Source organism: Ananas comosus, linkage group 8 (genome assembly GCF_001540865.1).
Source record: "Ananas comosus cultivar F153 linkage group 8, ASM154086v1, whole genome shotgun sequence".
Lineage (NCBI taxonomy): Eukaryota > Viridiplantae > Streptophyta > Magnoliopsida > Poales > Bromeliaceae > Ananas > Ananas comosus.
The window spans coordinates 147,554-174,047 of record NC_033628.1 but is presented as its reverse complement, the minus strand read 5'-3'; the positions used below and the strand labels follow the sequence as shown (position 1 = coordinate 174,047).

General features: G+C 38.7%; 4 protein-coding genes across 4 annotated transcripts; all 4 read right to left on the bottom strand.

Annotated features, from left to right (window-relative positions):
* Nucleotides 2,354-5,113, bottom strand: LOC109714023 (dof zinc finger protein DOF1.8-like). The gene is made up of 2 exons (XM_020238414.1): nucleotides 4,811-5,113; nucleotides 2,354-4,014 (listed from the first exon to the last, which is right to left on the bottom strand). Exons 1-2 carry the CDS (start codon nucleotides 4,832-4,834, stop codon nucleotides 3,028-3,030), a joined length of 1,011 nt encoding a protein of 336 aa, XP_020094003.1. The 5' UTR covers nucleotides 4,835-5,113; the 3' UTR covers nucleotides 2,354-3,027.
* Nucleotides 12,794-15,070, bottom strand: LOC109713559 (geraniol 8-hydroxylase-like). Its single transcript, XM_020237672.1, has 2 exons — nucleotides 13,923-15,070; nucleotides 12,794-13,541 (listed from the first exon to the last, which is right to left on the bottom strand). The coding sequence occupies exons 1-2, from the start codon at nucleotides 14,850-14,852 to the stop codon at nucleotides 12,927-12,929; spliced, it is 1,545 nt and encodes a 514-aa protein (XP_020093261.1). The 5' UTR covers nucleotides 14,853-15,070; the 3' UTR covers nucleotides 12,794-12,926.
* Nucleotides 20,848-22,541, bottom strand: LOC109714041 (transcription termination factor MTERF8, chloroplastic). Its single transcript, XM_020238441.1, has 2 exons — nucleotides 22,194-22,541; nucleotides 20,848-22,088 (listed from the first exon to the last, which is right to left on the bottom strand). The coding sequence occupies exons 1-2, from the start codon at nucleotides 22,539-22,541 to the stop codon at nucleotides 21,051-21,053; spliced, it is 1,386 nt and encodes a 461-aa protein (XP_020094030.1). The 3' UTR covers nucleotides 20,848-21,050.
* On the bottom strand, nucleotides 22,850-26,227 carry LOC109714283 (subtilisin-like protease SBT3.9). Its single transcript, XM_020238836.1, has 10 exons — nucleotides 26,153-26,227; nucleotides 25,959-26,050; nucleotides 25,765-25,862; nucleotides 25,526-25,681; nucleotides 24,836-25,449; nucleotides 24,567-24,631; nucleotides 24,222-24,485; nucleotides 24,026-24,143; nucleotides 23,603-23,774; nucleotides 22,850-23,517 (listed from the first exon to the last, which is right to left on the bottom strand). Exons 1-10 carry the CDS (start codon nucleotides 26,222-26,224, stop codon nucleotides 23,369-23,371), a joined length of 1,800 nt encoding a protein of 599 aa, XP_020094425.1. The 5' UTR covers nucleotides 26,225-26,227; the 3' UTR covers nucleotides 22,850-23,368.

Below are 26,494 nucleotides of genomic sequence, written 5' to 3'. Positions count from 1 at the left end.
GAAATACGTTTAATCTAAACTTTTTTTATCTACCATATGTTTGGTTGCGGCTTTTCGAATGGACAAAATGAGCCAAATACGGCAAATTATTCGCAAGTAATTTAACCAATTAGACGTTTTTATATTGAACCCAAAACCTCGCAGAACACCTGAGCATATGACTTTCTTACAGTGCTACTTAGAAACCAAAAATGATAGTATATTAAGAGTTTTAAAAATATATGGTCACAAGTAATTGACACTCCCGCGCTAAGCAATTAAAATTATAGATGTTGTAAAAACTCGGCAAATATGCTAAATGAAAGTTATATACACTCAATATATGACAACCGTTGTGTGGAATTAGAGCATATTTGATAAATCACTAAATACGACATTCCATTACTGAAAAATACTCAACAACAGTGAAAATCTATAAATTAACGAAGCCTCCTTTAGTTGCAGGAGCATGAGAGGAATCTAAAAGATAACCAACTTAAAAAAATAGCAAGTACACACATGCATGTGAAAAATGGCCACAAAAGTAACATCCACTCAGTGCCCTAGCGACAGTTTAATTAGTTTATATAAAAAGGAAAGCAAAGGAGAGAGAGGAGTAGTAGTAGATTTAGAATGTGTCGGCTTTATAGCAAATGAAAGCCAAAGCTAAGCATACCACAGATTACCACAAAGCATGTGAAAAGATATGGGGTGGCTGCCACATTACTATTTATGCTCACAGCAACTTTAGTTACCAGCAATAATGTTAGCACCTAATCTCCTAGAAAGAACAATAAACTGACACAAAAAAAGGCCATTGGACACACATTGTTGAAGGGTGCAGCGTTGGAATGAGAGGCTAATTGCTCCCATGCATGCATGATGTACCCTCTCCTCACATTCTTATAGAAAAGTTTTTTTTTCTTCAGCTTTTTTTTTAGAGAGAGAAAAGTATCTCCCTGCCATTTCATTCATTCGGCAAATAAATTTAGCTACAAGTGGTGAGGCTGCAGCAAAGCATTTGAAGGAAAAAAAAAAAGGGTTGGATATCAAAATTCCGGTGAAAATATATAGACAAAAATGTGTGTTTGGTTACATCTCTCAAGTAAAGGCCATTTCATTCTGAATTAGCGGACTGGCTCAGCTTTATTATTATTGTTATTATTATTTTATTAACACTTCTCAATGTTTAACTTAATTTTTTTTTAATTGAATAGTTTATGAGTTTTATTGAATGTCTTTATAATCACTTTTAGTAATTAAACAAAATTTAAACAGATAATAGATAATATAAAAAGAACTAATTTTAACTAAAATCTTAATTTAAGGGAAAATATAGATGAAAATGGCCTATAGTTGAGGGGTCTCATGACAATTTCACCTACTATATATATGCAGTGTTAATTAATTAGGACACTATGAATACCAAATTGGAGCATGCTTTTTCCCTGATATGGCAGTAATTAAGATCATGAGCAAACTCAAGTAATTTATTGAACTAGACATCATCAACAGTGGTGTGAGAATACATAGGAACACTTGGCTCACATCCAACAGTGGTGTGAGAATGCATAGGAACACTTGGCTCACATCCCTAGCTACATGAGAATATTCTGTGGGGGCCCCTCTACCCAAAGAAGAGGTAGAGATGAATGAGGGCAGGGAAGTGGCTTACTAGTAATATATATTGCAAAGAAAGAAAGGCATGGTGGAGTGCGAGGAGGGGGTAATGATGCATGGAAATGGTATGAGCAAGTGGGTACAAGAGAATCATTAGGTGAGAAAACTTTTGGTTGAGGCAGGTGGACATGGTCTCCAATTTCTGTCCATCAAAGTGGCATTCTTCCAGCCTGTTCTAGTAATCTTGTGTATGGATGGATCCACCACATGATCAGGAGAGAGAGGCATGAGGATGTGAAGAAGTGGATGTGTACCTTTTCCTTATTATTATTATTATTATTTTATATATACATATTATATATATATATATATAAATATAAATATATATGTATGTATAGTAGTTATATATAGTCGCCTATGTTACCACTTTCAAAAGGTCTAACATATGATAAAACATACTGCCATGTGAGATGGGATAGGAGTCATTGAGAATGGGGGTGGTCATACCAAATTATTCTCCTCCTTGGAGCTCCTCTCTAGTGCTCTCATGTCTAGGAGAACCTTGGTTGGGTTGATGAGACATGACATCTCGGACCTGCTTCAGAAAAAAGGAAAGTATAAAATGACATATGAAAAGCCAAAATATAGAGAGAAGCCTCAAAGAATAATACAAATAACACCCCAAGTAATTGTTTTTTTTTTTCCTTTGGTGTAAAATGTAAATAAAGAGATGGACAAACAGTTCTCTCTTTGCTTATTTTTTTTTCCTCCTCTTCAACCACACGCATCTTGCTAAGCCCACAGTAATGTCTACATAAATATATATTGTCACACATTATCATCACCATGCTGCTTTATCTTTACTTTATCCTTATCTTTCTTCACTGTATAAAAGTAATGGTACAAACCCTTCACAAGAAATTGGGCTGTCTTCTCTACCTGCAAAATATATAGTAGGAACAGAAAAGGCAAAAAAAAAAAAAAGGCAAAAAGGAAAAAGGAAATCCTTGGGCTAGCTCTCAAAGCCTTCTAATTAATCACCACATACCAGAAAGTCTAGCTAGTTTGTTAATTTAAAGACACACAATTTGAAGCCAACCTAAAAAGAAGCTTCACATGTCCACAGTGATCAGAGCAGCATAACTACAATTAAAAATCTTAAAAAGAAACAGAAAATGGAGGAAATTAGAAACAAAAAAAAGTGGTAAACAGAAGGAACTCCATGCTTGTAGTATTATAATCTTCCCTCTCTGCAGCTGTTAGAATTCACCACCACCACCATTTGTAATAAGAACACCAAATAAGGGACAAAATAAACACTAAATTTTAATAACTGACCATAGTCTTCATCTTCTTAATTAAAGGGCTTCTCTTCGCTATGATCTCTTTCTTTCTTTCTTTCAATTCCTTTTAATATATAAAAATTCTTTACCATGATCCTCCTCCACCCATGATACCACTCCAAAACCCAGGAGAAGGATCCACACCTTGTCCCCTATTGTGCTCAAACTGTTCATGGTCACTGTTGTTAGAACCAGTAGTAGTACTTGAAGGGCCACCAACTGGTTTCAGCTCCTCAAATGGGAACAAAAGCCTACTGCTCTCTTGCACCTCTTGTATGCGCCCATACTCACCCCCACCAACACCATTATCATTATTATCATTATTATTACTACTATTATCATTTCCATCACCTCCTCCACTGCCGCCACCAATGTTTCCATCCACAGGAAAATTAGTAAGCGTCGGTGGGAATGGGAAACCATGAGTTGGGTACTCCAAAATGGGCATGGGCATGGGCACGGGCATGGGCATGGGCATGAACGTTGACCCGAGCCCGCGTAGGCCACCGCTGTTGCTCTTGGCGCTTTCCAAGGCGGGGAACTCGGGGAACTGGTCATGGCGAAGGCCATGGTGGTGTGGGAAGGAGAGGTTGAGGTCCTGCGCCTCGCGGAGGAGCTTCGTGTTGAGCGAGGAGGAGGAGGAGGGGGACGAGAGGGAGATGTTGGGGAGCAGTGCTGTTGCTGATGATGTCGATGATGTTGTTGTTGTAACGGAGGTGGAGGTGGAGGGGGAGGAGGAGGAGGAGGACGAGGAAGAGGAAGAGGGCCTCTTGTTCTTGCGGGACCCACCGCCGACGGGGACGTTGCGGAGGGACCCACCGTCGGTCCAGTAGCGTCGACACGTCTTGCAAAAGTATCTGGGCTGGGTGAGGCTGTAGTTGTTGTAGTAGCAGAACTTGGTGTTGGTGGAGTTGCACCGGGGACAGTTCAGCGCCTGCTCCTTCTGCGGCCGCGCCGCCCTCCGCTCCGCCCCCGCCGGAGCCGGAGGCTGCGGCGGCAGCCCCGCCACCCGCAGGCCGCCCCCGCCGGAGCTCGCCACCATCTCCTCCATGGGCTTCACTAGCCCCATCTCCTGTGCAAGAAGATGAACGACAAGAACACCACCACCACCACCACCACCACCGCCGCATGTCCATGGAGAAGTTTTCAAGTTAGCAAACGCTAATAAATCTTATAATAATAATAATAATAATAACTAGTGATGTATGTGTATGTGTGTGTGTATATATATGTATAGAGAGAGAGAGAGAGAAAGAGAGATCTATGACATGTACGAGGAAAAGAACAAGAGGGAAAGGCTGAGGAAAAGGGGGGGATTAAAGGGAGGTGAGGGAGAAAAAGGGGGGGATAGGGTATGGGAAACAGCTAATAAGAGATGAGAGAGAAATCAACCCCACACACACGACTTTAATTAATTTGCAGTTCGTAGAACACCGAGTATGCTAGCTTATATATAACCTGTGTCCTTTCCTTGCCGCTGCGTGCTTTTTTTACTACACGAGCTAAAAGAAAAGATGTAGAGAGAGAGAGAGAGAGAGAGAGAGAGAGATGAAATTAAATTAAGGTGGGGTACAGCAAAGTTGTGCGGTGCTTTAATTCGAGGGATTAAGAGAAGGGCCAGGGTCGAAGATGTACAAGACCATGTTTTGGATCTTGTAGAAACCAGCTCTAACGAAAAACGAAGAGATCTACTGAGAAACAAATAACAATAAAAAAGAAAGAAAAAAAGAAAAAGAAGCAGCCCACTAATTAATCCAACACAAATTAATGCCCACACAACACAACCCAACACATAAATCTAGGAAAACAACAACAACAAAAAAAAAACTATATTTAAGAACTAACTAATTTAGGTTCATAACATATACCTGAGGCCACTGGGCTGCATCCATGCATGCAGAGCTCTTCTAATTAGATTTGAATTGCTATGGCCCTTTCCCTTTTTTTTCCTTTTCTTTTTTTGCTGCAATAAAGAGAGCCAATTTGATCTCCCCAGTAGAAGAAGAAGAAGAAGAAGAAGAAGAAGAAGATGATGATGGTGATGATGAAGGAGACTGAGAAACAAGAACGTCAACAGCGTCTACGATTGCGGTAAGTGGGATTCCTCATATGAAAGAGAGAGAGAGAGAGAGAGAGAGAGAGAGGAGTGCATCAGGTGATAGTGGGTTCATATTATTTATTAAAATATTTAACATATATCATATTTATANAGAAGAAGAAGAAGAAGATGATGATGGTGATGATGAAGGAGACTGAGAAACAAGAACGTCAACAGCGTCTACGATTGCGGTAAGTGGGATTCCTCATATGAAAGAGAGAGAGAGAGAGAGAGAGAGAGAGAGGAGTGCATCAGGTGATAGTGGGTTCATATTATTTATTAAAATATTTAACATATATCATATTTATATATATATATATATATATATATATATATATATATATTAATATTATTCGTTTGTGTGATGTACACTATAAAACACTGTTTTGTGGTCGCGTGGGGGCGCGTGTGTGGGTGTCCGCATTTGTCCATAGCTGTTCGCTGTTGTTGAGTGGGGGCGAACAGTGTGAGTCAACCACAGCGTCGCAGAGCGTGTATGCGCGACAAACAAACGAGCGATCGAGGAGGAATGGACGGTCCAACGTCGCCACACGTGCGCACAACGCCGTCGGGGCCTGTGCGACGCACGTGCGCGCCCAGGAAGTTAAACAAGGCCTATGTGGGCCCACTTGTAAGTGTGCAAGAGATTCCTAATGGGCCAGGCCCATTAACGGCCTTCAGTTAGAGAGAGTTTTTCTTTCTTTTTTGTTATCTTTGGGCTCATAATGTACACAATTTATCTGAATTATACATAATTTTGATTCGACTATCCAACCCCTTAAAATATTAATATAAATATTTAATATTTCACGTTGTTTGACTTAAGTTATTTGATGATTTTTTCAGTTAAAAAAATATTAAACTAATAGCATACTTTGATAAAATTATAGTTAAATAAAATCTACAAAATATACCAATTAAATCCATCAGAATAAATTATGCATTAAACTTTTGAACCGAAAGAGTCATTAACCGGCTCAATCATTAAATTTTTAAATAATAGTTTTATCAAAATGGGTAATAGTTGAAATAAATTCTATATACATTTTTACCCTCTTTTTAAAAATAGTTCATTCACCTATTTTATCATGAAATTCATCAAATTAATTAACCATATATAATAGTTCAAGTGTATATGTATTCAAGAATTTTCTTACTTGTTCATCTTTAAATGAATATAATGTGTTTCTATACAACAATTTTTTCCTCTAAACAAGGGGAGATCTCTTCAAAAAAAAATTACATGCATGTTTAAAGAATTTTGAACATCAAGGTGCACTGAACAATTTAAAAAATGTTCTACATTATGATCGCCGAACTACTACTACTACTACTACTACTACTACAACAACATAAACTGAATTTTTTTTTTTTTTTTTTTTGAGAGATAGATAGCACGCTATCCGTTTCGTTTATTTCATTTAGAAATAAACTTAACTGGAAATATGAATCAACTAGGATTTGAACTTGGGTATCGGGTACCAACCACCAAGCCCTTGCCACTTGTTTTAAGGATGGTCGGTCTTTTTTTTTTTTTTTTTTTGAGAGATAGATAGCAGACTACCTGTTTCGTTTATTTCATTTAGAAATAAACTTAACTGGAAATGTGAATCAACTAGGATTCGAACTTGGGTATCAGGTACGAACCACCAAGCTCTTTGCCACTTGTTTTAAGGACGGTCGGTCATAAACTGAATTTTTAAATTAAAACTTCTACTTTTAAATGCAAAAATATTAAATACTAATTGAGTTTCTGATGACTCAAAGTGAAAAATTACTGCATTTTTAATACTAAAAAATTATGTTTCAAAAACTAAGTAGGAACCCCAATGAGTCAATGGTCCATGAAAGACCACAACAAAATTTCCCTTTTGCAGGTGCGGACAAGATCATGAAATTGATTAGGTATAATACAAGAGTTTCTGGTCCCTAAGTTAATTAAGATTATTTAGCTTCATATTTGGGTCTTCTTTGTGCATAACAGAGAATGGACACATTCAATTTAAGCACTCGAGCAATTTATGTATAAAAAAGTATCCATCAGATGGACTAAAAGCTCCCAACTTTCGCTTTGATCTACTTAATTTTATATTATCTCTTTGTCAGTTATATATTCCAAAGGAATAGAGTGACAATGGAAGCTCTGTAGATTTCCTCGGCCACCTGTTTTTCGGGGCATTTTGGCCCCTCGTGGGACACTTAGTTTTCTTTTTTTTTCTTTTTTTTTTTTTTGCCTTTTTGTCCCTTTAGATTGTGCTTTAGGAGAAAGTATCCTTGCCCAGAGATTTATCTGTGACTCTTATTTTAAAGACTATTTTTTCGACTATTTTTTTATTGGAAGGTTCAAATTATGTTCAAGTAATCTCTTATATAAATATACTTCTATAAGGTTATGATTTAAAATTTTTGTTTCGGCATCTCTGTACCTGCAAGTTAATATCATAACTCGTTTAAAGCTGAACTTAATCAGAATTTTGTAATCGATCCTCATCTCTGTATTGCATTTTTATGCCAATTTTAAATTTTCTCTAACTATTATCTTTTCTACGGCAAAAATAAAGAAATAAAAAAATTTTTCAGCTTCCAGATATAACAAAATTTTCAAACTTTTAGAATATGTAGCATTATTTATCTAGATATCGGTATATGACCAAATAATTTTTTGGTCGGAAATTTTCTTTCCAAAATCTTGAGGAAGGAAATTTCAGCCTGAATTTGAATTGATCATTCCTAGTCGCAGCATCCACCTACGCCAATCCAACGCATAACTTGCACAGCAATTCATCAATGTATTTTTTTTTTTTTTACACCTCAGTGCGCAGAATAATTTTATTATTTTTTAATGCGTCGGAGCCCGCGTGCCCCGGCGGGCGGAACGGGTTCCGGATGGGCGAGATTGGCGGCTAAAACTGGATTCGCACGTGCGGGGGCCCACGTGGCTAAGCAGTAGCACGGTCTTGTTCTTCTTCTGCGTGGGGGGTCCCACGTGCGGGGTGGGTGGGCGTGCGGCTTTACCCTCTCATGCAAGCAAAGAATATATCGTTTTTTTTTTTATTTTACTGTTGTTTTATTTATTTATTTATTTATTTGTGTGTGTGTCCTTTTCTTTTTTTCTGTAATTTTTTTTGTGAGATTGATGGTGATGATGATGGATTTGACGTGAAATCCGTAGCAAATCGGGACGTGGACCGCGCGATCCCTCGACTCGACTCGAGTCTACCCTACTCTACTCGGTGCGCCTGCTGCATACGTCACCAAAATCCATTCCCCACTCCTCCTTTGTCGCCTTCTCCATCTCCCCCACAAGTCGTCGGTTCAACTGCCGCGGATTCGTTTTATTTTAATTAAACTACTATTATTATTAGAATAAAGCTACTAACACATAACCTAATACTTTTAATTTTTTAATTATTAGATCAATCTTTTTTATCATACCTAATTTTTAAATTTATACTATTATCACGTAGAAATCACTTAATTCTAGAAAAAACTACTATCATCTCAGCAGTAAAATTTTTTGATTCAAAAATCAAAATATTAAAAACCTTAAATACTCTGTACTTTCAATAATATAATAACTTTATACTTATTATTATTATTACTGTTATTATTATTATTATATTTTTTACAATATAATACAGAAACTATGATAATAATAGAATCTGAAATATTTAAATATAAGGATAGTTGGTTACTTTACTTTATCATATAATTTTTTACCATAAGATATTCGCCATATTATACTTTAGTGATAACATATTTCGTGTGGAAAAAAATCAGCTACAAAAATTTTCAATATTTACCTCCTTAGTACTATGAAATCCTGGAAATAATCATCAGTACTGTAAAAACTTATGAAGGTTGATTTTTTTAATTTGAAGTGCATATTTCTGCATTTATATAATCATAAAGGAGGGTATTATAGTAAAACTATTCCTGCAAAATTTGTCGACAACTAGAAATTAAACACCTGATCATTTGATTTTTTTTTTATAAAACAGGATATTATCCAAACGAAATCCACCAAATCACTAGATTTTATGAAGTGGGAATGTTTTAGCATAAAAAAATTAAAAAAAATCCATTTATTAATTAGCATATATCCGGGTGTTTAATTTCTTAATCGTAAGGTGTTAACTAAGGTCAACTGATGCGATATTTTTTAAGCAATTGCCCATTGGCAATAGGTCAACCGAGGCGGCTAACAGTGGAAGTAATCGTTATTTAGTAAAAAATTTAATATTTTTAAAAATAATTTTTATATTTATTAAAATAAAAAATTTAAATTATAAATGAAATATTATGCACCTGTTAGCTCTAGAAAAATCAATTCTTATTTAGTAAACTGAAATTTATCTGTTTTATCTATTGAAAACTGAAATGAGCTTTTAATTCCTAAAATCACTAGAAATTAATTTATGCATTTAAGCGAAGAGCTAAGAATATACAGTTTCATAAAATAGTTAACAGTGCTTTTTCAAACAACTTAATTCGACAGCATTTTTGAAAAAGAAAAAAAATCTATAAGAATAAGAATCCACGAGCCATGCATGAGACACCAATGATCATATACAAGGTCAATACAAATCCCTCCTATGTTTAGCTAATAAGATTGCTTTAATTGCTCGGTCAACAAATGTTGATCACCCAATTCCTTTTCTTAAAGTAAAACGACGTGTGCAACAAAATTTTAATGGACCCTTAAGTACTCTTGTTGAACATAGACTTGTTAAAAAGCACACATTCATTGCAAATGAGAAGAACTTGTTCCACCTAATCACGGTCAGGGACGTGTTTCGACGACAAAGTGGAAGTGCGGAACATGAAATAATTAGCGGCAAAATTGGTTGTTGAGTCGCATAAATCACACTATAAATGTTTGACGCTAAGCTAAGAAGCTGAACTTACTAGAGACGAACAAAACCAGAATACAAAATCTACTTTTAGTTTAGAATAAGAAGGAAAAAGGGAGGTCACCGTCCAATTAAAATTTTTTAGTTTAAAAGTTATTTACGTAAAAAATACACAGATATAGAAAAATATCGTAGACACTTTATCATGAGCTGAGAACGATCATTTGTTTAAATAATTTGACTTCCTTAGCAAAGACAAAACGAGAGTACGAAATCGACTTCTTACCTAATTAAAGGGAGAGGTTTCAAAGCTCTCAAAATTGTAACGAATAAAAGGAAACAGTTAAAGGAACCCCTTTTAATTACCTGCCACAAAGAGCGCCTAAAGAGATCAAAATTATATAATTAAATGGAAGTGTCGCTTTAATTCATTCCCCCAACCTAACATAGCCTCGTAAAGTGCTCCTGTGAAAATATCAACTCAATCAAATTCACATCTAACATGCAAATCTAACATTGTCGGTGGACCCCCGACGCTTCTCACATCTTTATTAACATGTCAATGGCAAAAACAAAGTGGCCATGTAGATAGGTACGTGAAAAGCACAACCATATTCGTCCTTGATAAGGACCTAAGGTTGGCCATGTAGATATTTTGTTGATTGGAGCTTAGTAATGTTTTTTTTTTTTTTTCTTTTTTTTTCCTTTTTTTTTTTGGGTTAAGGTTTTGTTTGGCCCAAGTTTTAGCTTAAACTGGCCGCGATTCAAGCCCAATGGATTTGTATCATTTGACGGATCTCAATCGGCCCGGCTTTTCATTTCGCGGACGCGATAACTAGAACAAGAACACCCCCTCAAGCAATTTATTCAGCATGATTCCTTGTGGATCTCTCGTTGTTGTTCTAAGGGCTTGGTGGTTGGTACCCGAGACCCAAGTTCGAATCCTAGTTGATTCACATTTTCAGCTAAGTTTATTTCTAAATGAAATAAACGAAGCGGATAGCATGCTATCTATCTCTCTCAAAAAAAAAAAAAAAAAAAGTGTTTTTAAAATGTTTCGTTGAATGATTTGATTGGAATCGTTATTCCTGGCAAAAGTTATAGTTCGGGTGTTCAGATGCTATTGATTGTCTAACTTGTATTACCAAATTCAATGTCAAACCATAAATTTAAAGGTTCAACCTTTTATTCTAAAAATAATAATTTAGCAAAAGTTATGAATTGGGAGTTCTATAAATAACTTTTTTAACTAAAAAATTAAAAAATCTGAATCCATCACTTAGCTCTATAGATTTAGTTAGTATATTTTATACGATTTTCGCAACTAAATTTCGTAAAACATAAAATTATTTTAAACTCCATCAATCTTTCTTTTATTTTTTAATATATAATCTATATTTAAATACTCAATATTATAAAATTAAAATTTATATCTAATATAAACAGTTTAAACTATTTAAAAATTATTTATATAATTAAAATTTTTAGAATAAAAATAAAAAATTAGATTGAATTTGAAAAAATTATAAATTATTTTGTTTATATATGAAGAGAGCAAAAAAAAAAATTAAAAGAGGGGAAAAAAAAATTCCTCCCTCTCCCCCGGGTGGGCCCCACCTCCACCGGCCCCACCTTGCGCGCTCACGCCCGCGCCAGCTCGAGCCGAGCGCCCGCGCCGGCTCACACCCTCCCGCTCACGCTCAGGCCCGTGCCTGTCCCTGCACGGCACGCGCCAGCACCCAACCCCGCTCACGCTTCCGCCCCTCTATGCCACGTGACTCAAGCAAACTGAAAATTCATATATTTATAGAGAGATAGATATTGGTTCCAGTCTTATGACTTTTAATTGATGTACACAATGATGCCCCTGTGTTATGGCACATAAACATTAAGTACTTTAGTATATCTACTAATTTGGTTTTAAGTATTTTGACTAATGAGAGTTGAATTGTGGGCTAAAAGTTCTGGGAAAGCCCACTCACATTTTTCGAAGACGACATATTCTAAACAAAAAAAAGTTTCTTATACTCAAGCAGTTCCACACCATATGAAAATAATAATTGAGCATAAGTATTGCATATGAATATACAGTGATAAATGAGAAAACTGTATATAAATATATAATGATTAAATATTTTAGCACTAATAATTATATTTAAGTGTAACAAATTACTAATATTAGTTGGACAAGGTTATTACACATATATATAGGGATAAAAATTTGATGGGCATTTGTCCCCAAATAATTTGTTTGGGCACCGAGTCGATAGGCCCCACGTGGTGTACGGGCGTCCATCGCAACCACCCCTTTTCCACCACAGGCTTCTTTCTCTCTTTCTCTTTCTCTCTCTAAAAAATCGGACCCCACATTTTTTTTTTTTCACCACCGGCTTCTTTCTCTCTTTCTCTTTCTCTCTCTAAAAAATTGGACCCTACTTTTTTTTTTTCGAGGGTCGTGATGGGCGGCCGCACACCACGCGGCGCCCACCGGCTCGGCCTCCAAACAAATTGTTTAGGGGGGATGCTCACCAAAATTTTGTCCTATATATGGGGCCAAAAACTATAACATTTATTTATCACAATGAGTTTAATTCTTATTGGTCCAGAGAACTTCCCAATGCATATTAAAATAATAATTTGATTCAACTGAAGGGCATAAAATTTGCTAGTACTGTCAAATTAAATCTATATATTCTCTATAAAGCTAGCTTCTAATGCAGTTTTTGTCCGATCGAAACTCTTCAACATTCTAATTAAGTTTTTTCTTTGTTTTCTAGAATTTCTTTTTACATATTTTCCCCTGTAGCAATCAGTTTTAATTTTTAGTTTCTGAAAAAAATTTAACATTCTTAATTTGATAGATTTAAAATTTTTATTTAAATGCTGAGCATATTATATGATTTTAAACAAATCGATCACTCTCTTCAACACTATTAAATATTATAATTTTTTTTTAAAAAAAATAGTCTCTCGTGAGATTCCCTTATTTATCTGTCACAATTACAAGATCTACATTTCAAGTCAACGAAGAAGCTAAGCGGGGGCCGCCATGGCACGGAGAGGTACGGCCTTTGCGAGCGTCACCCCGAACTTCCCCGTCATGTCGACGCCGCCGCCGGCGCCGCCGTCCGGCAAGGCCCGGTCAAACCCGTGCAGCAGCGCCGCGAGCATGAGGTGCACCATCCGCGCCGCCAGCGGCAATCCCGGGCAGATCCGCCGCCCAGCGCCGAACGGCAGCAGGTCGAAATCCTTCCCTCGAAAATCCTTATCCCTGGCCGCGTCGTTCAGGAACCTCTCCGGCGCGAACTCCTCCGGCCTCGCCCACACGGCCGGGTCGCGCCCCATCGCCCACACGTTGACCAGCACCTGCGCGTCCGCCGGGATCGTGCAGCCTCCGACCTCGACGTCCGTGACGGCGCGGCGCGGGAGAAGGAAGGGCGCCGGAGGGTGGAGGCGGAGGGTCTCTTTGACGACGGCTTGGAGGTAGAGGAGTTGCGCGACGTCGGACTCCTCGACCTCTCGTCTCGGGCCGATCACCCGCGCCAGCTCCTCGCGAGCCGCCGCCATCGACCGTGGGCTCCGCAGAAGCTCCGCCATCGCCCATTCCACCGTGTTCGAGCTCGTGTCGCTCCCCGCCGCGAACAGATCCTAGTTACAGTATATTATAGAACAGTATGAAATATTTTTATAAATTTTTATTTTTACAAATTTATATTAGAAAAGGGGAGAGTGATTAAGATTTAGTTTGGTATTGCTGGGAGATTGCGTTACGTATGGTGAGAAAGTACGATATTTGTTTTCGTACGTAATATTAAGTTCCGCGTATTGTCATGAGTCAATTATAATATATTTTTTATTATTCTACTGGAGAATGCAAAAACATATCCTCATTTTTTTTTTAACACTATTTTATCTAAACAGCATTAGGTATACCTTAATATCAAACTAATAAGTGAAACTATTCTTTATTATTTCTAAAAGCTATTCTAGCTGGTCAACTGATCATCACGACTTTGAATTTTATATTACCGTGAATAATGATCTCAGAGCTGGGCGGTCAAGCTCCGTCGGCGGGCCGTCGTCTTCTTGGATCCGGCACTTGAGAAGTACACTCAAGAAGTCCTGCGCCGGCGATTCTCCGGCGTCGGCGGTGCTCCGCAGGCGCCGGTCAATCTGCTCGTCGAAGATCCGGTGAAGCTTCCCTAAGAGAACCGCCATCCGGCGCCGCTTGCCCTGGAGGTCGAGTGCGGCGACCCCCGGGAAGAAGTCGGAGATGTTCGGAGTCCCCGCCACCACCATGATCTCCTCCACCGCCGCCTTGAATTCTCCGGAGGACGATCCGGACCGGAGGTCGACGAGGTCGACGGAGAAGATCGTGCGCGACAGCAGGTTGAGGCTCGTCGCGAACGCCGCCCGGCCGACATCTACGGCAGAACTGCTCGCGCTGCAGTCGGACACGTAGTCGCGGAGTTCGCGAATCTTGTCGTGGCGGAGGGACTTCTGCGCGTCCAGGCGCTGCGGCGTGAAGAGCTCGGCGGTGCACACCCCGCGGAGGCGGCGCCAGCGGCGGGCCGGCGGCAGCCACGGGACGGAGTAGCGGTGGTGGCCACGGGCGCGGACGGCGTCGGGGACGGAGCGGTCCGAGAAGGCTGCGTCGTGCTTTTGGAGGACGTCGCGGGCGGCGTCGGGGGAGGAGGCTACGACGGTGGTCACGCGGCCAAGGCGGAGGGAGATGAGGGGCCCGTAGCCGGCGGCGAGGCGCGCAAAGGCACGGTGGGGGCTGTCGCCGAGCTCGAGGAGGCTCCCGACTACGGGGAGGGGCCTCGGGCCAGGCGGGAGGCGGCGACGATGTGCAAACGGCGATTTACTACTACTGCTACTGCTACTAGCTCGAACATAGAAGAATATTAGAATAGAGCATATGCATAAGGGAACGGCGAGAAGAGAAATGAGATCCATAGAATTGAAAGGCGCATGTGCCACAAGATCAGTTCTCACTAGAGTTATTATTTATATCGACTTGGAGGGAGATTTTTCATATCTTTGGAGGTCCACCATACTCTTAATGCGGGGCTAAAGGGTTAAAATAAATGGAAAAAAATTAGATGGGCATTCTGTTCCAAACAACTCGTTCGTGTGGTGTACAGACACCCATCGCAACCATTCCTTTTCACCATCGACTTCTTTCTTTCTCTCTTTCTAAAANGTATGTATATATATATATATATATATATATATATATATATATATATATATATATATATATATATATATATATATATATATATATATATATATATATTTCGTTTCCGAGGGTCGCGATGAGCGCAGCACACCATGCCGCGCCCAACGGCTCCACTTGTTTGGGGGCGAATGCTCACCAAATTTTTGTCCAAAATAAATGATTCATTTCTAGTCCTTATAAAAAAAAATTAATACTTGAACCTTTTTCATGCTTATATAACGTCGTGATACTACTGAAAAAAAAAATCCAAAATTCGATCCAAATTATCATAATCGATTGCTTCACTTGCCAATTAAACAAGGTGAATTCTATTTTATTGTTTTTCATCTCCATTTGTTTGGCTTTTAATTTGGGGATAAAAAAAAATTAGTTTGTGGGGCGTTGGTTCTACGAATCTCACTAGATATATATAGAATTTGGCTATTATACTTTTATGAGTATGATTATTTTTGTATCCATTATTTATTTTCGATGATAGAATTTTCAAATCAACGGTTCATATCATTAAATGTTATCTAAAATATTTAAAATTTATAGAAATCAAATTTATAATTTTTGACGTCATTTATCTTATGATCGAAAGATCTCAAAATTGATAATTTTTAACGACATGTATGGAATACTTGCTAGTTTAATAGTGTAAAAGAATTAGAATAAGTTAAATTTTTGATATAAAATTATATTCACTCTCTAAATAAAAAACAATAACTATGATCTTAAATTAAAGAATCCGATCGTCCATTTTTAGAACGTCGTTTGATTCTGACCGTTTATTTTATACTCGCTTGATAAATTTTATTATGATTTCAAAAACTTACGAAATTTATTTTTAAATAGTTCTAAATACTTTAGATTGTATTTAACGGAGTGGATCGTTGATTCGGAAACTCCATCATCGAAAATAATTTATGAGTATGAAGAATTCTATACTCATAACAGTATACTAGCTCTACTCTCTCTCTTTCTATATATATATATATATATATAGAGAGAGAGAGAGAGAGTGAGAGAGTTGAGCTAGAATACTATCGATAGCAAACCGGCACTTTTGCCACCCATTTGTTTTCGATGATGAAGCCTCAAAATTAATGATCGGCACCGTTGAACATGATCTATACTATTTGAAATATTTAGAAATCAAATTTCATACATTTTCGATATTGTTTTCTTATCCATCGAGTGGACACAAAAATGAACGGCTGAAAATTAATATTCGTAAAAAAATGATAATAGGAGTCTTATAATCAAGATCAAGAGTATAGATCTTGTTTTAAATAGTTTAAAGAATTTTCTAACAAAAATTTAGTTGATTTGGATATCTTTTCGTCGTTAAACGAGAAAACGCCTCATATCGACCATTAAAATTATAAATTTTGAAACCCTTTGATCATTAGGCAAATGATGTTGAAAAAATTTGAAATTTGATTTCTAAACACTTCAAGTAGTATAGATCATGTTCAACGGTGCCGATCGTCGATTTGGAGGCTCCATCATTGAAAGCAAATGGGTGGCAAAAGTGCCAGTTTGCTATCGATAGCATTCTAGCTCAACTCTATATATATATATATATATTCAGAATATAAATAGTTTTGCTCTCCCACATGACATGTGCTAATGTAATCTACAATACTAATGAAAGGAGAGCCTGAATTTTACGGGGCTGGTGCGCCCCACCGTTTTTTTTCTCTCTCCCCCTCTCTCTTACTTTTTTTCTTTTTTTTTCTATATTTTTTTATTTTTATCTACTGTAAAATTTTATCGCATGAATTAATTTTATTTTTTAATAGTCAATATATCAAATAAATATAAAATTTTATTGTATAGATCAATACTATTTTTAATAGTCAGGATAACAAATTCGTATGATTTTTATCCTTATTTTTTTTTAGTCTTATATTTTTATTACAGCAATAGTTATTTATTCTTCAGTTGCTTCTTTTTTTATATAATTCTTTAACTTTTTTTTTTATTTTTTTTACTTTATTTATTTATTTATTTATTTATTTTTATAAAATTATTCCGTCCCAACGCGCGATCCTTCGCTAGCATATATATATATATATATATATATATATATATATATATATATATATATATATATATGTATATTCAGATTATAATAGTTTTACTCTCGTACCTGACATGTGCTAATGAAACAGTTGGGCAGAGCTAAGTACTATAGCAAAACGTGCAAGAAATGTAGCTGAACATTTAATAATACAAAACATGCAATCCGTGAGAGAGGGGTTCAACTAATTTTTTTAAATTTCATTCTCTTTTAAGTTAATGGACCCTGTGTTCCAGGAGAAGGCATTCAATTCTAAAGAATTAAGTTTTCTCATGTAAAGAAGTGAATTATTATCTAAAAAAATATTTTTATTTATAAGATAGAACATTTTTCCTCTATTCAAAAAATATTAATTTTGTATTACAATTTTTAATATGCTAAATAAGTAATTGATACATGTGCTTAGAATGTATTTTATTATCCCTAATTTCTATTGAGTTTCTCCTACTTAGTTAAGATGGTTTTTTAAAAATATTTAGTAACTATACTAGTTATTATTTAATATTCAATTATTTTAATTTTGTTTATTAAAATATAATTAAACTTGTTAAATTTGATTAAATTATTTACGAATTTGATAAAAATTTTAATTTAATGATAAAATTAGTTAATTATAACAACTCAAAGAAAAAAAAAACTTAAAGAGGCAATTTCAAAGCAGCCTGTAGTTGAGGGGTTCCCACATCTATGTATAGAAAAAGAAAAATACTATTTGTACACTCCAATTAGGATGCACAAGTTACATCCTATCCATCAAAGGGTGAGTGTGAATTACTAGTCACTTCACCTCACCAATTGAATGGATAGGACGTAGAATATATATATATATATATATAGAATTAGACTACTATGCTATTAATAGTACCAAGTTATTGGTGTTACTAAATTTTTGACTATTGGATTAAGAGATGTGCGGTTAGGATGATGTGGGCCCCATAAGGTTGAGTGGGTGGTTGGTTGAATAGTATGATCTAACGGGTGAAAATGATTAAAGGGGTAGATCTAACGGCGAAAAACTTGATAGCACCAAGTGCTTCGTACTATTAATAGCATAGTAGCCGGACTCTATATATATATATATATAGAGTTGGACTGGGCTACTATTAGTAGCAAAATTTCATTGTTGCTATCAATTTTTTAGCCTTTGAATCAACTTTTTTCATTATTTCTAACCATTGGATTTAAATACTATAACCCGGTGAGGACCACTTAACCCTAGGAGGACCACTCAACTCTAACCGACTAATATCATCCTGACCCTACAATTTTTGATCCAAGGGTTAAAAACTTAATAGCAAAAAGAGCGTTTTACTATTAATAGTATTCCAGTCTAATTCTCTATATATATATATAACTAGGCTACTATACTATCGGTAGCACGGAGGACTCCGTGCTACCAAGTTGTTTTCGATGATACGGCTTACAAATCGACGATCGGCTCCGTTAGACTTGATCTACACTATTAAAAGTAATTAGAAACTAAATTTCATAATTTTTCGATATCATTTAACGATCTGACTCAAAAGAGTCAAAAGAATTTTCTAGAAAATTTTAATCGCCGATGTGGTGTGATTGTGAGTTCACACCGTTAAACTCACAAACACACCACATCGGCCATTAAAATTGTCAATTTTGAGATCTTTTGATCACTAGTCAAATGATATCGAAAAAATCTGAAATTTAGTTTCCAAATACTTTCAATAGTGTAAATCAAATCTAACGGAGCCGATCGTCGATTTGGAAGCCGCATCATCAAAAACAACTTGGTAGCACGAAGCCCTCCGTGCTACCGATAGCATAGCTCTCTCTCTCTCTCTCTCTCTCTCTAGCTCGCACTATATATATATATATATATATAGAGAGAGAGAGACAAAGAGAGAAAGAGAGAGAGAGAGACACTTGTCCTATCAAGTTGTTCTTGATGATCGAGATTCCGAATCGATGATCGGAGCCGTTGAAGTTGATCTAGAGTATTTGAAATATCTAGAAACTAAATTTCATAAATTTTGATAATGGTTTACATGGTGATCAAAGTGTCGTAAAATCGACAATTTTTGACGGTCTATATGAGCCGTTTGCTTGTTTAACGGTGTAGAACAATCCAAATTGCTTGAATTTTTTATAGAAAATTCTTTATACTATTTAGATAATGTTTGATAACTCTGATTACGAACTGAGAAAGTTCAACCTCTATTTTAAGAAGGTTATTCATTTATGACCGTTCATTTTTCAAGGTTATTCATTTATGACCGTTCATTTTTCAACTCTGATAATGATTTTTAAATAATACAAAATTTAGTTTCTAAACATTTCTAATTGTGTAGATCAACTTCAACGGTACCGATTATCAATTTGAAGTTCCGATCATTTAAATCGACTTGATAGGACAATGGACTCAATCCTATTAATAGGATAGTAGCCGGATCCTATATATATATATATATATATAGAGTCCGGTTACTATACTATCGATAATATCAAGCCCTTGGTACTATTGAGTTTTCTACCGTTAGATCTGCCCTTTGATCATTTCCACCCATTAGATTATACTATTAAACCAACCACCCACTCAACCCTAGGGGACCATTACAATTTAACCGGGGACCCCTATCATTATAACCGCACATATTTTCATCCAACGGCCGAAAACTCAATAGTACCAAGTGCACTATTGATAGTATAGTAGCATAATTCTATATATATATATATATATATATATATATATATATGCCTAATTTTGTGAAAAATATGCAATATGATTAACTTTCATGAATGGGTTTTTTATTCTCTCTCTCAAAAATGGCTAAAATTAACAGAGAGGTAAGTTCTCATAGAAGACTTTTTTTCTTTGGCAAATTGTTAAATACAGTACAAGATTCTGTGATATCCCAACAGAGGGAGACAGAGAGAGGTCAAATGTTTTTAATATTTTTCTTTGTCACATGGACCAACTTTTCACTATATTGTCTAATTGGTGTGTTCTACATATTAACTTTTCATTGAATTGTAATAATTTTTTACATGAGCAGTTACTAAGGGGAAGACACGAACGACTTGTAAGGCTTAATTAATGTACACGTCAAGGAGTGGTAATTAATTTGGAAATATTAATTAATGTATACGTCAAGGTTTTTAAGTTTCAACTATTCGGTAGTAGGAACATTGCCACACATCTGGTTAGGAGAACACCTAATTTTGGTTAGGCTAGTAATGTGCAATATGTTAGTAAATAGATCCTATGGCAAGTATTTGCGCAATTTATAAAAGGGAAAAATATATATAATAGGTTGTGTAGAGAGGATTACATGTTGTACGGTCGACTCTTTGTCTCTCTTATTAATGGTGGTAGTTTAGCATTTTGTGCATCAAATTAAAGTGCTAATATATCAGTGATACCGAAGTAATAGTCTCACGACCTCGACGGTGGACGACGTGTTCTTCATGCTGCAGAGCCTCTGCAAGAGGACGATCTCGACGTCCAGCATCAATTCCGTGCTCGCGGTGCTGAGCAGCGGCGCGCGATGAACTTGTTGAGATTTGTCCTTCTCTCAATCAGCTTGCTGTGCATTTCCCTCGTTGTTTTAGTTGTTAGCATCTGTTACTTGATGCAGCAAGAGGACAGCTTGAAATTGTGAGAGCTCTTTGCAGAGCAATGCTGCGCATGAGACACGAATCTGTTTGAATTCCAAACATGGCGGGTACAAAGCAGGCTAGGAACTAGCAGGAACTACATGTTGTTTAATTTCATCGACAATGTGAATACTAGATACAGTGGAGATCATACTGAGCACATAGTGTACAGTCCCTTGTAGATAAAACTCCTGTTCTCTTGTTGGATCGAAATTTACAAATTTGAACCGATCTCAGAAGTGCTTTTCTGCAAGTGAAATTTATCTGAGGCTACACTAAGGAGCTTGTTGAGTGACATCCCTTTCCCTCTCACATCCTTCTTCATCTCGTACCGCAACTTGATCCGGTCGTCCAAGTTGTAGCCGAGAAAGGCCGGGAACATGAGCAGCTCGCCGATCTCCCGCTCCATCCCCTCCACTAAGAACTCCATCTTCTTCTCCAGCGACGCGTGGTTATACTGCAGCACCTGCGGGTGCTTCTTGCTCATCACCAGCACGTCCGCGCACGACAGCCCGTACCGGAAGAACAACTCGACCACCCTCTGCATGTTCTCGCAGCTCGTCCGCGTGCTCGCCCCCAAAGCCGAGGCCAGCTCTCTGGTCCGATGCCTGTGCCCGATCTTCACGAGGAATGCGAGCTTCTTCGCGAGATTCTCCCTGAAAGAGAGGCTGAGGAACAATGGCGCCTTGATCAAGAATTTGAACATGCCCTCGGCGTCCAAACCGCATTGGCGAAGCAATTCGACTCGCGGCCTCAGCTTCGTCTCAATGCCGATGCTGAAGATGTTGGGGTAGACAAGCGCGATCTTAAAGAGCTCTTCGTCGGTCAGGCCGACGGATTGCCAGAAGCGGAGGTGGGACCGGAAGTGGTCGGCGGTGTAGGATAAGATTGCGGGCAGTTTCCGGATCAGGAATGCGGCAGCCGGCTCGTCCCCGCGGCCGAGGTTTATCAAAAACTCAACTCTCGGGACCAGCTGGGTTTCCAAATCGAGATTTAATAGGCTCGGCCGGCGGATCACGAGCTCCGGCCATCCGTAGCGTTTTAAGTAAAGGATCATCACCTCCAATTCTCTAAGCGGCTTTTCGCCGAACACCTTGTGGGCGTTCACATTGTTGAGCACATGGACCAGTTCCTCTCTAGGGATTCCGTGATCCTTTAAGAGGTTGACCCCGGCGACGAAGCTCGGGAGGAGTTCGGAATCGGCGGCGGCGAGAAGCTGCGAGAGTTTCGCGGGGCTGAGGCCGGGGGCTTCCTCGGTTTCCCATGGCGATTTCTAGGGTTTCGATCTCCTTCTTCGTCGTCGCCCTCTTCCTCGCGACGGCGGATGGGGAGGAGGGCGAGGAGGCGGNGTCGCAACGGCGGAGCGGAGGGCGAGGAGGCGGCGGCGGAGGGCGTCGGGGGAGGCGGATTCGAGCTCGGGGTGGTTGCGGAGTAGGGCGGCGGCTTCGCCGTCGTCGAGAGCGAGGTGGTGGAGGAGTAGGTGGTGGGGAGAGAGAGGGAGAGGAGGAGAGGCGGCGTTAATGGCGGAGGGGGGCGTGGTGAGTGGGTGGCGCAGAGGGAGCAGGTGTGGGGCGGGGAAGGAGAGGGAGGAGATGTTGGTGATGGTGGAGTGAGGAGGAGACGTGAGTGGTTGTGGTGGTGGTGGTGGGATTAGGGTTTTGTCAGGGTAGAAGAAAGAGGGGCGCCATGAGAGAGGCGGCGCCATGAGAGAGAGAGAGAGATGCGCGTAGCAGGATCCTTACTCTCTCCTTTTTTTTTTTTATTGTTTTTTAAAAGTAAATAGCAATTTATCCGCTTCAGCTCTTGTATTTGTTCGACTCCGCTTTTACATATTTAAAATAGATTTTTTAAGCTCAGCTTACAAAAGAAAAAGATTTTAAAAACAACTGAAATGCAAGAAATGGTTTACTGAAGGCTTTGGACAAAACATTATAAATACAAATAAAGATATCAGCACAAATTTTGTACTGTATTTCAATTTCTTACTTTAGGCTATGTAATTCAATTTTTTTTTTTTTTTGAGCACATAATATAGCTTTTTGCTTATTGGCACTTCTTCACTTTTTGGTCATCAAAAGTATGAAGAACCTAGACTTCATAATACACACTTAATTAATCAATCACACACTTACAAACTCATGAGGTATCAGCATAGAATTCTTCAATAACTGTTCTAACCGCAATGGGGATTCTCACCGAGTGATCCGCGCCATCCGACCATACTAAACTCCCAAATGTATAATCTCCCTGCACCCTTCGAGTCGCGGTGAATGTCACCTTAAAGCTTTGAATCTTCGCCTTACCATCAAATGCAAGTGTCGAAGGCTCGACGACCACCTGAACACCTGCTGGAGGCTCCACGACCGCCTTGTAAACCCCGTTTGCGGGCCCCACACTCGTAACTGTCCTCGAAATCGTCACTGTCGTCTTGAGATCAGCAATTGCAATCGAAGGAAGGTTCAACTCATATAATGGCCCAGTTGATGAGTCACACAGATCAGATGGCCCGAGAGTGCAGTTAAAGAACCTAATCTAGTCCTTTGGGTCGATGTCGTAAACAAGGCCTGGATCAGCAGCTCGGTTTGGGTTGATGTGTCCGCCGCCAAAGTCGAAAGGGTCGGCGAGCTTCCTTGAAGTCCCTTCGGCCTCGATTGGTATACCGTAGCCATCGCGAACCGAGGCTGCAATTTTTCACAATTATATTTCTAGTCAGTGCCTGCTTAACTCGACAGATGAAACAACTTCTCTACGCTAAAAAGCTCAAACCTGTGGTTACTATGGCAGATTTTATGGCGGCCGGGGACCAATCAGGATGCAGTGATTTGAGCAGTGCGGCAACGGCTGAAACGTGCGGGCACGCCATTGACGTTCCCGAGTCGAAGAAATATGAGTTTCTCCTTGCTGCCAAGATGCTAACACCTGGTGCTGCAACATCAGGCTGTCCAGCAATAATACTAAGTCATCAGCAAACTACCATATTAACCAAATGTAAGTTCTTGACTAAGCAATTCAAATCATACAGGCTCGAAGAAAAATTCTAACAAATTCTGGATCAACTTGCGGTACTCAACAATTTAGTTCAGTGTGCAATGCTGCAGCTACTTCTTTACTGCTCCGATAGATACTGGCATTTGCTCAGCGAAAAAAGTATCGAGACGCATAATTCCTTATATAGAAGTATGTACAGACCTTAAGTACGCCCGGAAATGCGACACTCGGCCCTCTCGATGAGAATGCCGCTATCTTTGGAGCCAATACTTCCATTCCAATAACATTACTTGTCGGTGAGACCTTCACCACTGGATTACTGCAATTATTCCCCAACTTTAGAAGAGAGAAAGTGTGAACAAGGAAGTAAAACATTAAGATGAAACTGAATGGTAACCTTGTAGTGCTCATATAATTGGCAATTTTGTTTGCGATCTCGAAGTCTACTAGAACACAAGGGATGCCCTGGCACTGATAAAGGTTCTCAAGGATGTTTACAGTGTACTGCGCGAAAATAAGGCCACCTCCGCCTGCGCTTATCACGTTTGAGACCGCGCTCGGCAAACTCTGCCTCGGCAATGTCGAGGCCGCTAAATCAGGAGCATAGCATAACACAATCTCTCCGGAAATATTGGTTCCATTCAATGAATCTGCATCACAACTGCAAATATATTTTCTGTCAGCTAGTCTCGACTTAGAAGATGATTTGCGCCGATAAGACGCGATTGTAAGTGTTCAGTACCTGTATCCATCAACTAGCCCCGTAAAGTTGCTGTTTTGCTGGATCTCATAGAAGATCGATTGACCCTGCAAAATGAAACATAAGACCTTCTCTTTTAAGTAATGTGAAATTTGATTCCAAAGTACAAAAGCGTAAATTGCACGACGAATCTTCTTCTTCTTCTTCTTTTCTTTTTTTTTTTTTTCTTCTTGGTGCAGTTTACCTCAGAGTTATATTTGTTGGTATAAACCAAAGTAATTGGCATTGCAGGATTTCATATGAGTACATACCACCAATCTCTGATTGCTTCCTAGCGTGATCACAGTCGGAAAAGACCGATCGATGGTGCTCGCTGCCACCGTAATTACCCAGGGGACCGAGTTCTTGATTGTCTGAGGGGCGGGCCCGTCGTTCCCCGCAGAAAAAACAACAGTTATCCCCTTGGCCACAGCATGCAGAGTGCCGGGAATTTCCTCGGGCCCTCCGAGTGACAAGGATAAGATGTCCACTCCGTCATTTATAGCATCGTCGATCGCCGCTAGAAGGGCGGCTCCCCCGCAAGCTATCCGGCGCCCCCAGCATGCCTTGTATATGGCCAACCGCGCTCGCGGGGCGCCCCCTCTCGCATTCCCAGTGGCTAAGTTATGAAAGCTTGCATTGTAAATTAGTCCTCCTGCTGCAGTAGAGGCTGTGTGTGTTCCGTGATTGCCGAAATCCCGAGGGGACATGAAGTCTCCTTTAAGATCAGCTTGAGAAACTCCCCCCGTGTAGTATCGAGCTCCGATTATCTTTCGACTGCAATTGTTAGCACCAAATGCCTCCCCTTCTTCGCATTTGCCTCTCCACCTGGAGGGGATCGGGCCGTAGCCACTATCGTCGAAGCTCTTTGACTCCGGCCATACGCCTAATCAAAATTTATCCAACACATTCTTTTACATAGAATTCATATTACTCTTAGTGTGGGTAGAGATTCATCTGACATGAATCAACAACTCCAATAACAACATCTTCTCCGTACTTCGCCTTTTGGAGTAGTCCTGTGGGTTGGTTGTAATCTAGCCCGAGGAAGTCCCAACTGCGAGTCGTGTGTGCCCGATAGATTCGGTTCGGTTTTACCGTGATCACCTCGGGCAACTCTAAATAACAATAAGCATGTTAATAGATTGATAAGATGTAGCATGAAATTTCATTTGATCTCTCTTATTTGTGAGATCAACACCTGCAAGTTCTTCTGCTTGAGAATCTGTGAGCATTGCTGCAAAGCCGGAAAATCCATGTTTGTAGCTATACACAATTGAATTCAAGGCTTCTTCCTTGCTGTTGACAACATTAGAGACCCCAAAAGAAGCAATAATTTATAAATTAGATGGTACTAAATAGAGAAAGAGGGGAATGCGGTGATGAGTTATAAACCTTCCAAGAAGAGAAGTTAGGATGTTATGGTGAGATGCAGTTTCATGGTTTGGATCTTTGTGTTTCTTCTCTCCCATGTACACAATGTATAGCTGATTTAATCCATCAAAAGTTAAATGAACAAAGAAATGTGAAATTATTGACTTGTGATTATAGTAATTAAGTTTGTTGCATTGAAGCAAAGAATTACTTACTTTGCTCGATGCATCAACTCCGATCGGCGCTAAAATAAAGCAATGGAATGATATAAATGTTAGTAATAGCATGCGGGACGTGATCGAAGCTCGAAAATTCATCTTCGCTCGATGCAGAGAGAAATAGAGATAGAGGACGAAAGCTCGAAATCGTATTTATAGCAACAATTAGAATGGAACATTGGAGAGAAACAATCAAATTAACTTAATTTGATCATTTTTGTCTAGATCCTTGTAGGGCCTCTTCAACGAAGACTAGGTCAAAGTCCACTTTGAATGAAAATCTATTGCTATATTTTATTTTATTTTTCTTTGTTTAATCTCAACAACTTGATTAGTTGA

Coding starts and splice junctions, on each gene's coding strand:
- LOC109714023 (XM_020238414.1), bottom strand. CDS start 4,834: ATGGATGCAGCCCAGTGGCCTCAG. Junction 4,015..4,810: donor ATGCAGCCCAGTGGCCTCAG/GTATATGTTATG, acceptor CTTCTTGCACAG/GAGATGGGGCTAGTGAAGCC.
- LOC109713559 (XM_020237672.1), bottom strand. CDS start 14,852: ATGGATCTCATTTCTCTTCTCGCCGTTCCCTTATGCATATGCTCTATT. Junction 13,542..13,922: donor CTCTGAGATCATTATTCACG/GTAATATAAAAT, acceptor TACTGTAACTAG/GATCTGTTCGCGGCGGGGAG.
- LOC109714041 (XM_020238441.1), bottom strand. CDS start 22,541: ATGGCGCCGCCTCTCTCATGGCGCCCCTCTTTCTTCTACCCTGACAAA.
- LOC109714283 (XM_020238836.1), bottom strand. CDS start 26,224: ATGCTATTACTAACATTTATATCATTCCATTGCTTTATTTTAGCGCCG. Junction 25,863..25,958: donor CTAACTTCTCTTCTTGGAAG/GTTTATAACTCA, acceptor TGTTGTCAACAG/CAAGGAAGAAGCCTTGAATT. Junction 23,775..24,025: donor CATTTCCGGGCGTACTTAAG/GTCTGTACATAC, acceptor ATTGCTGGACAG/CCTGATGTTGCAGCACCAGG.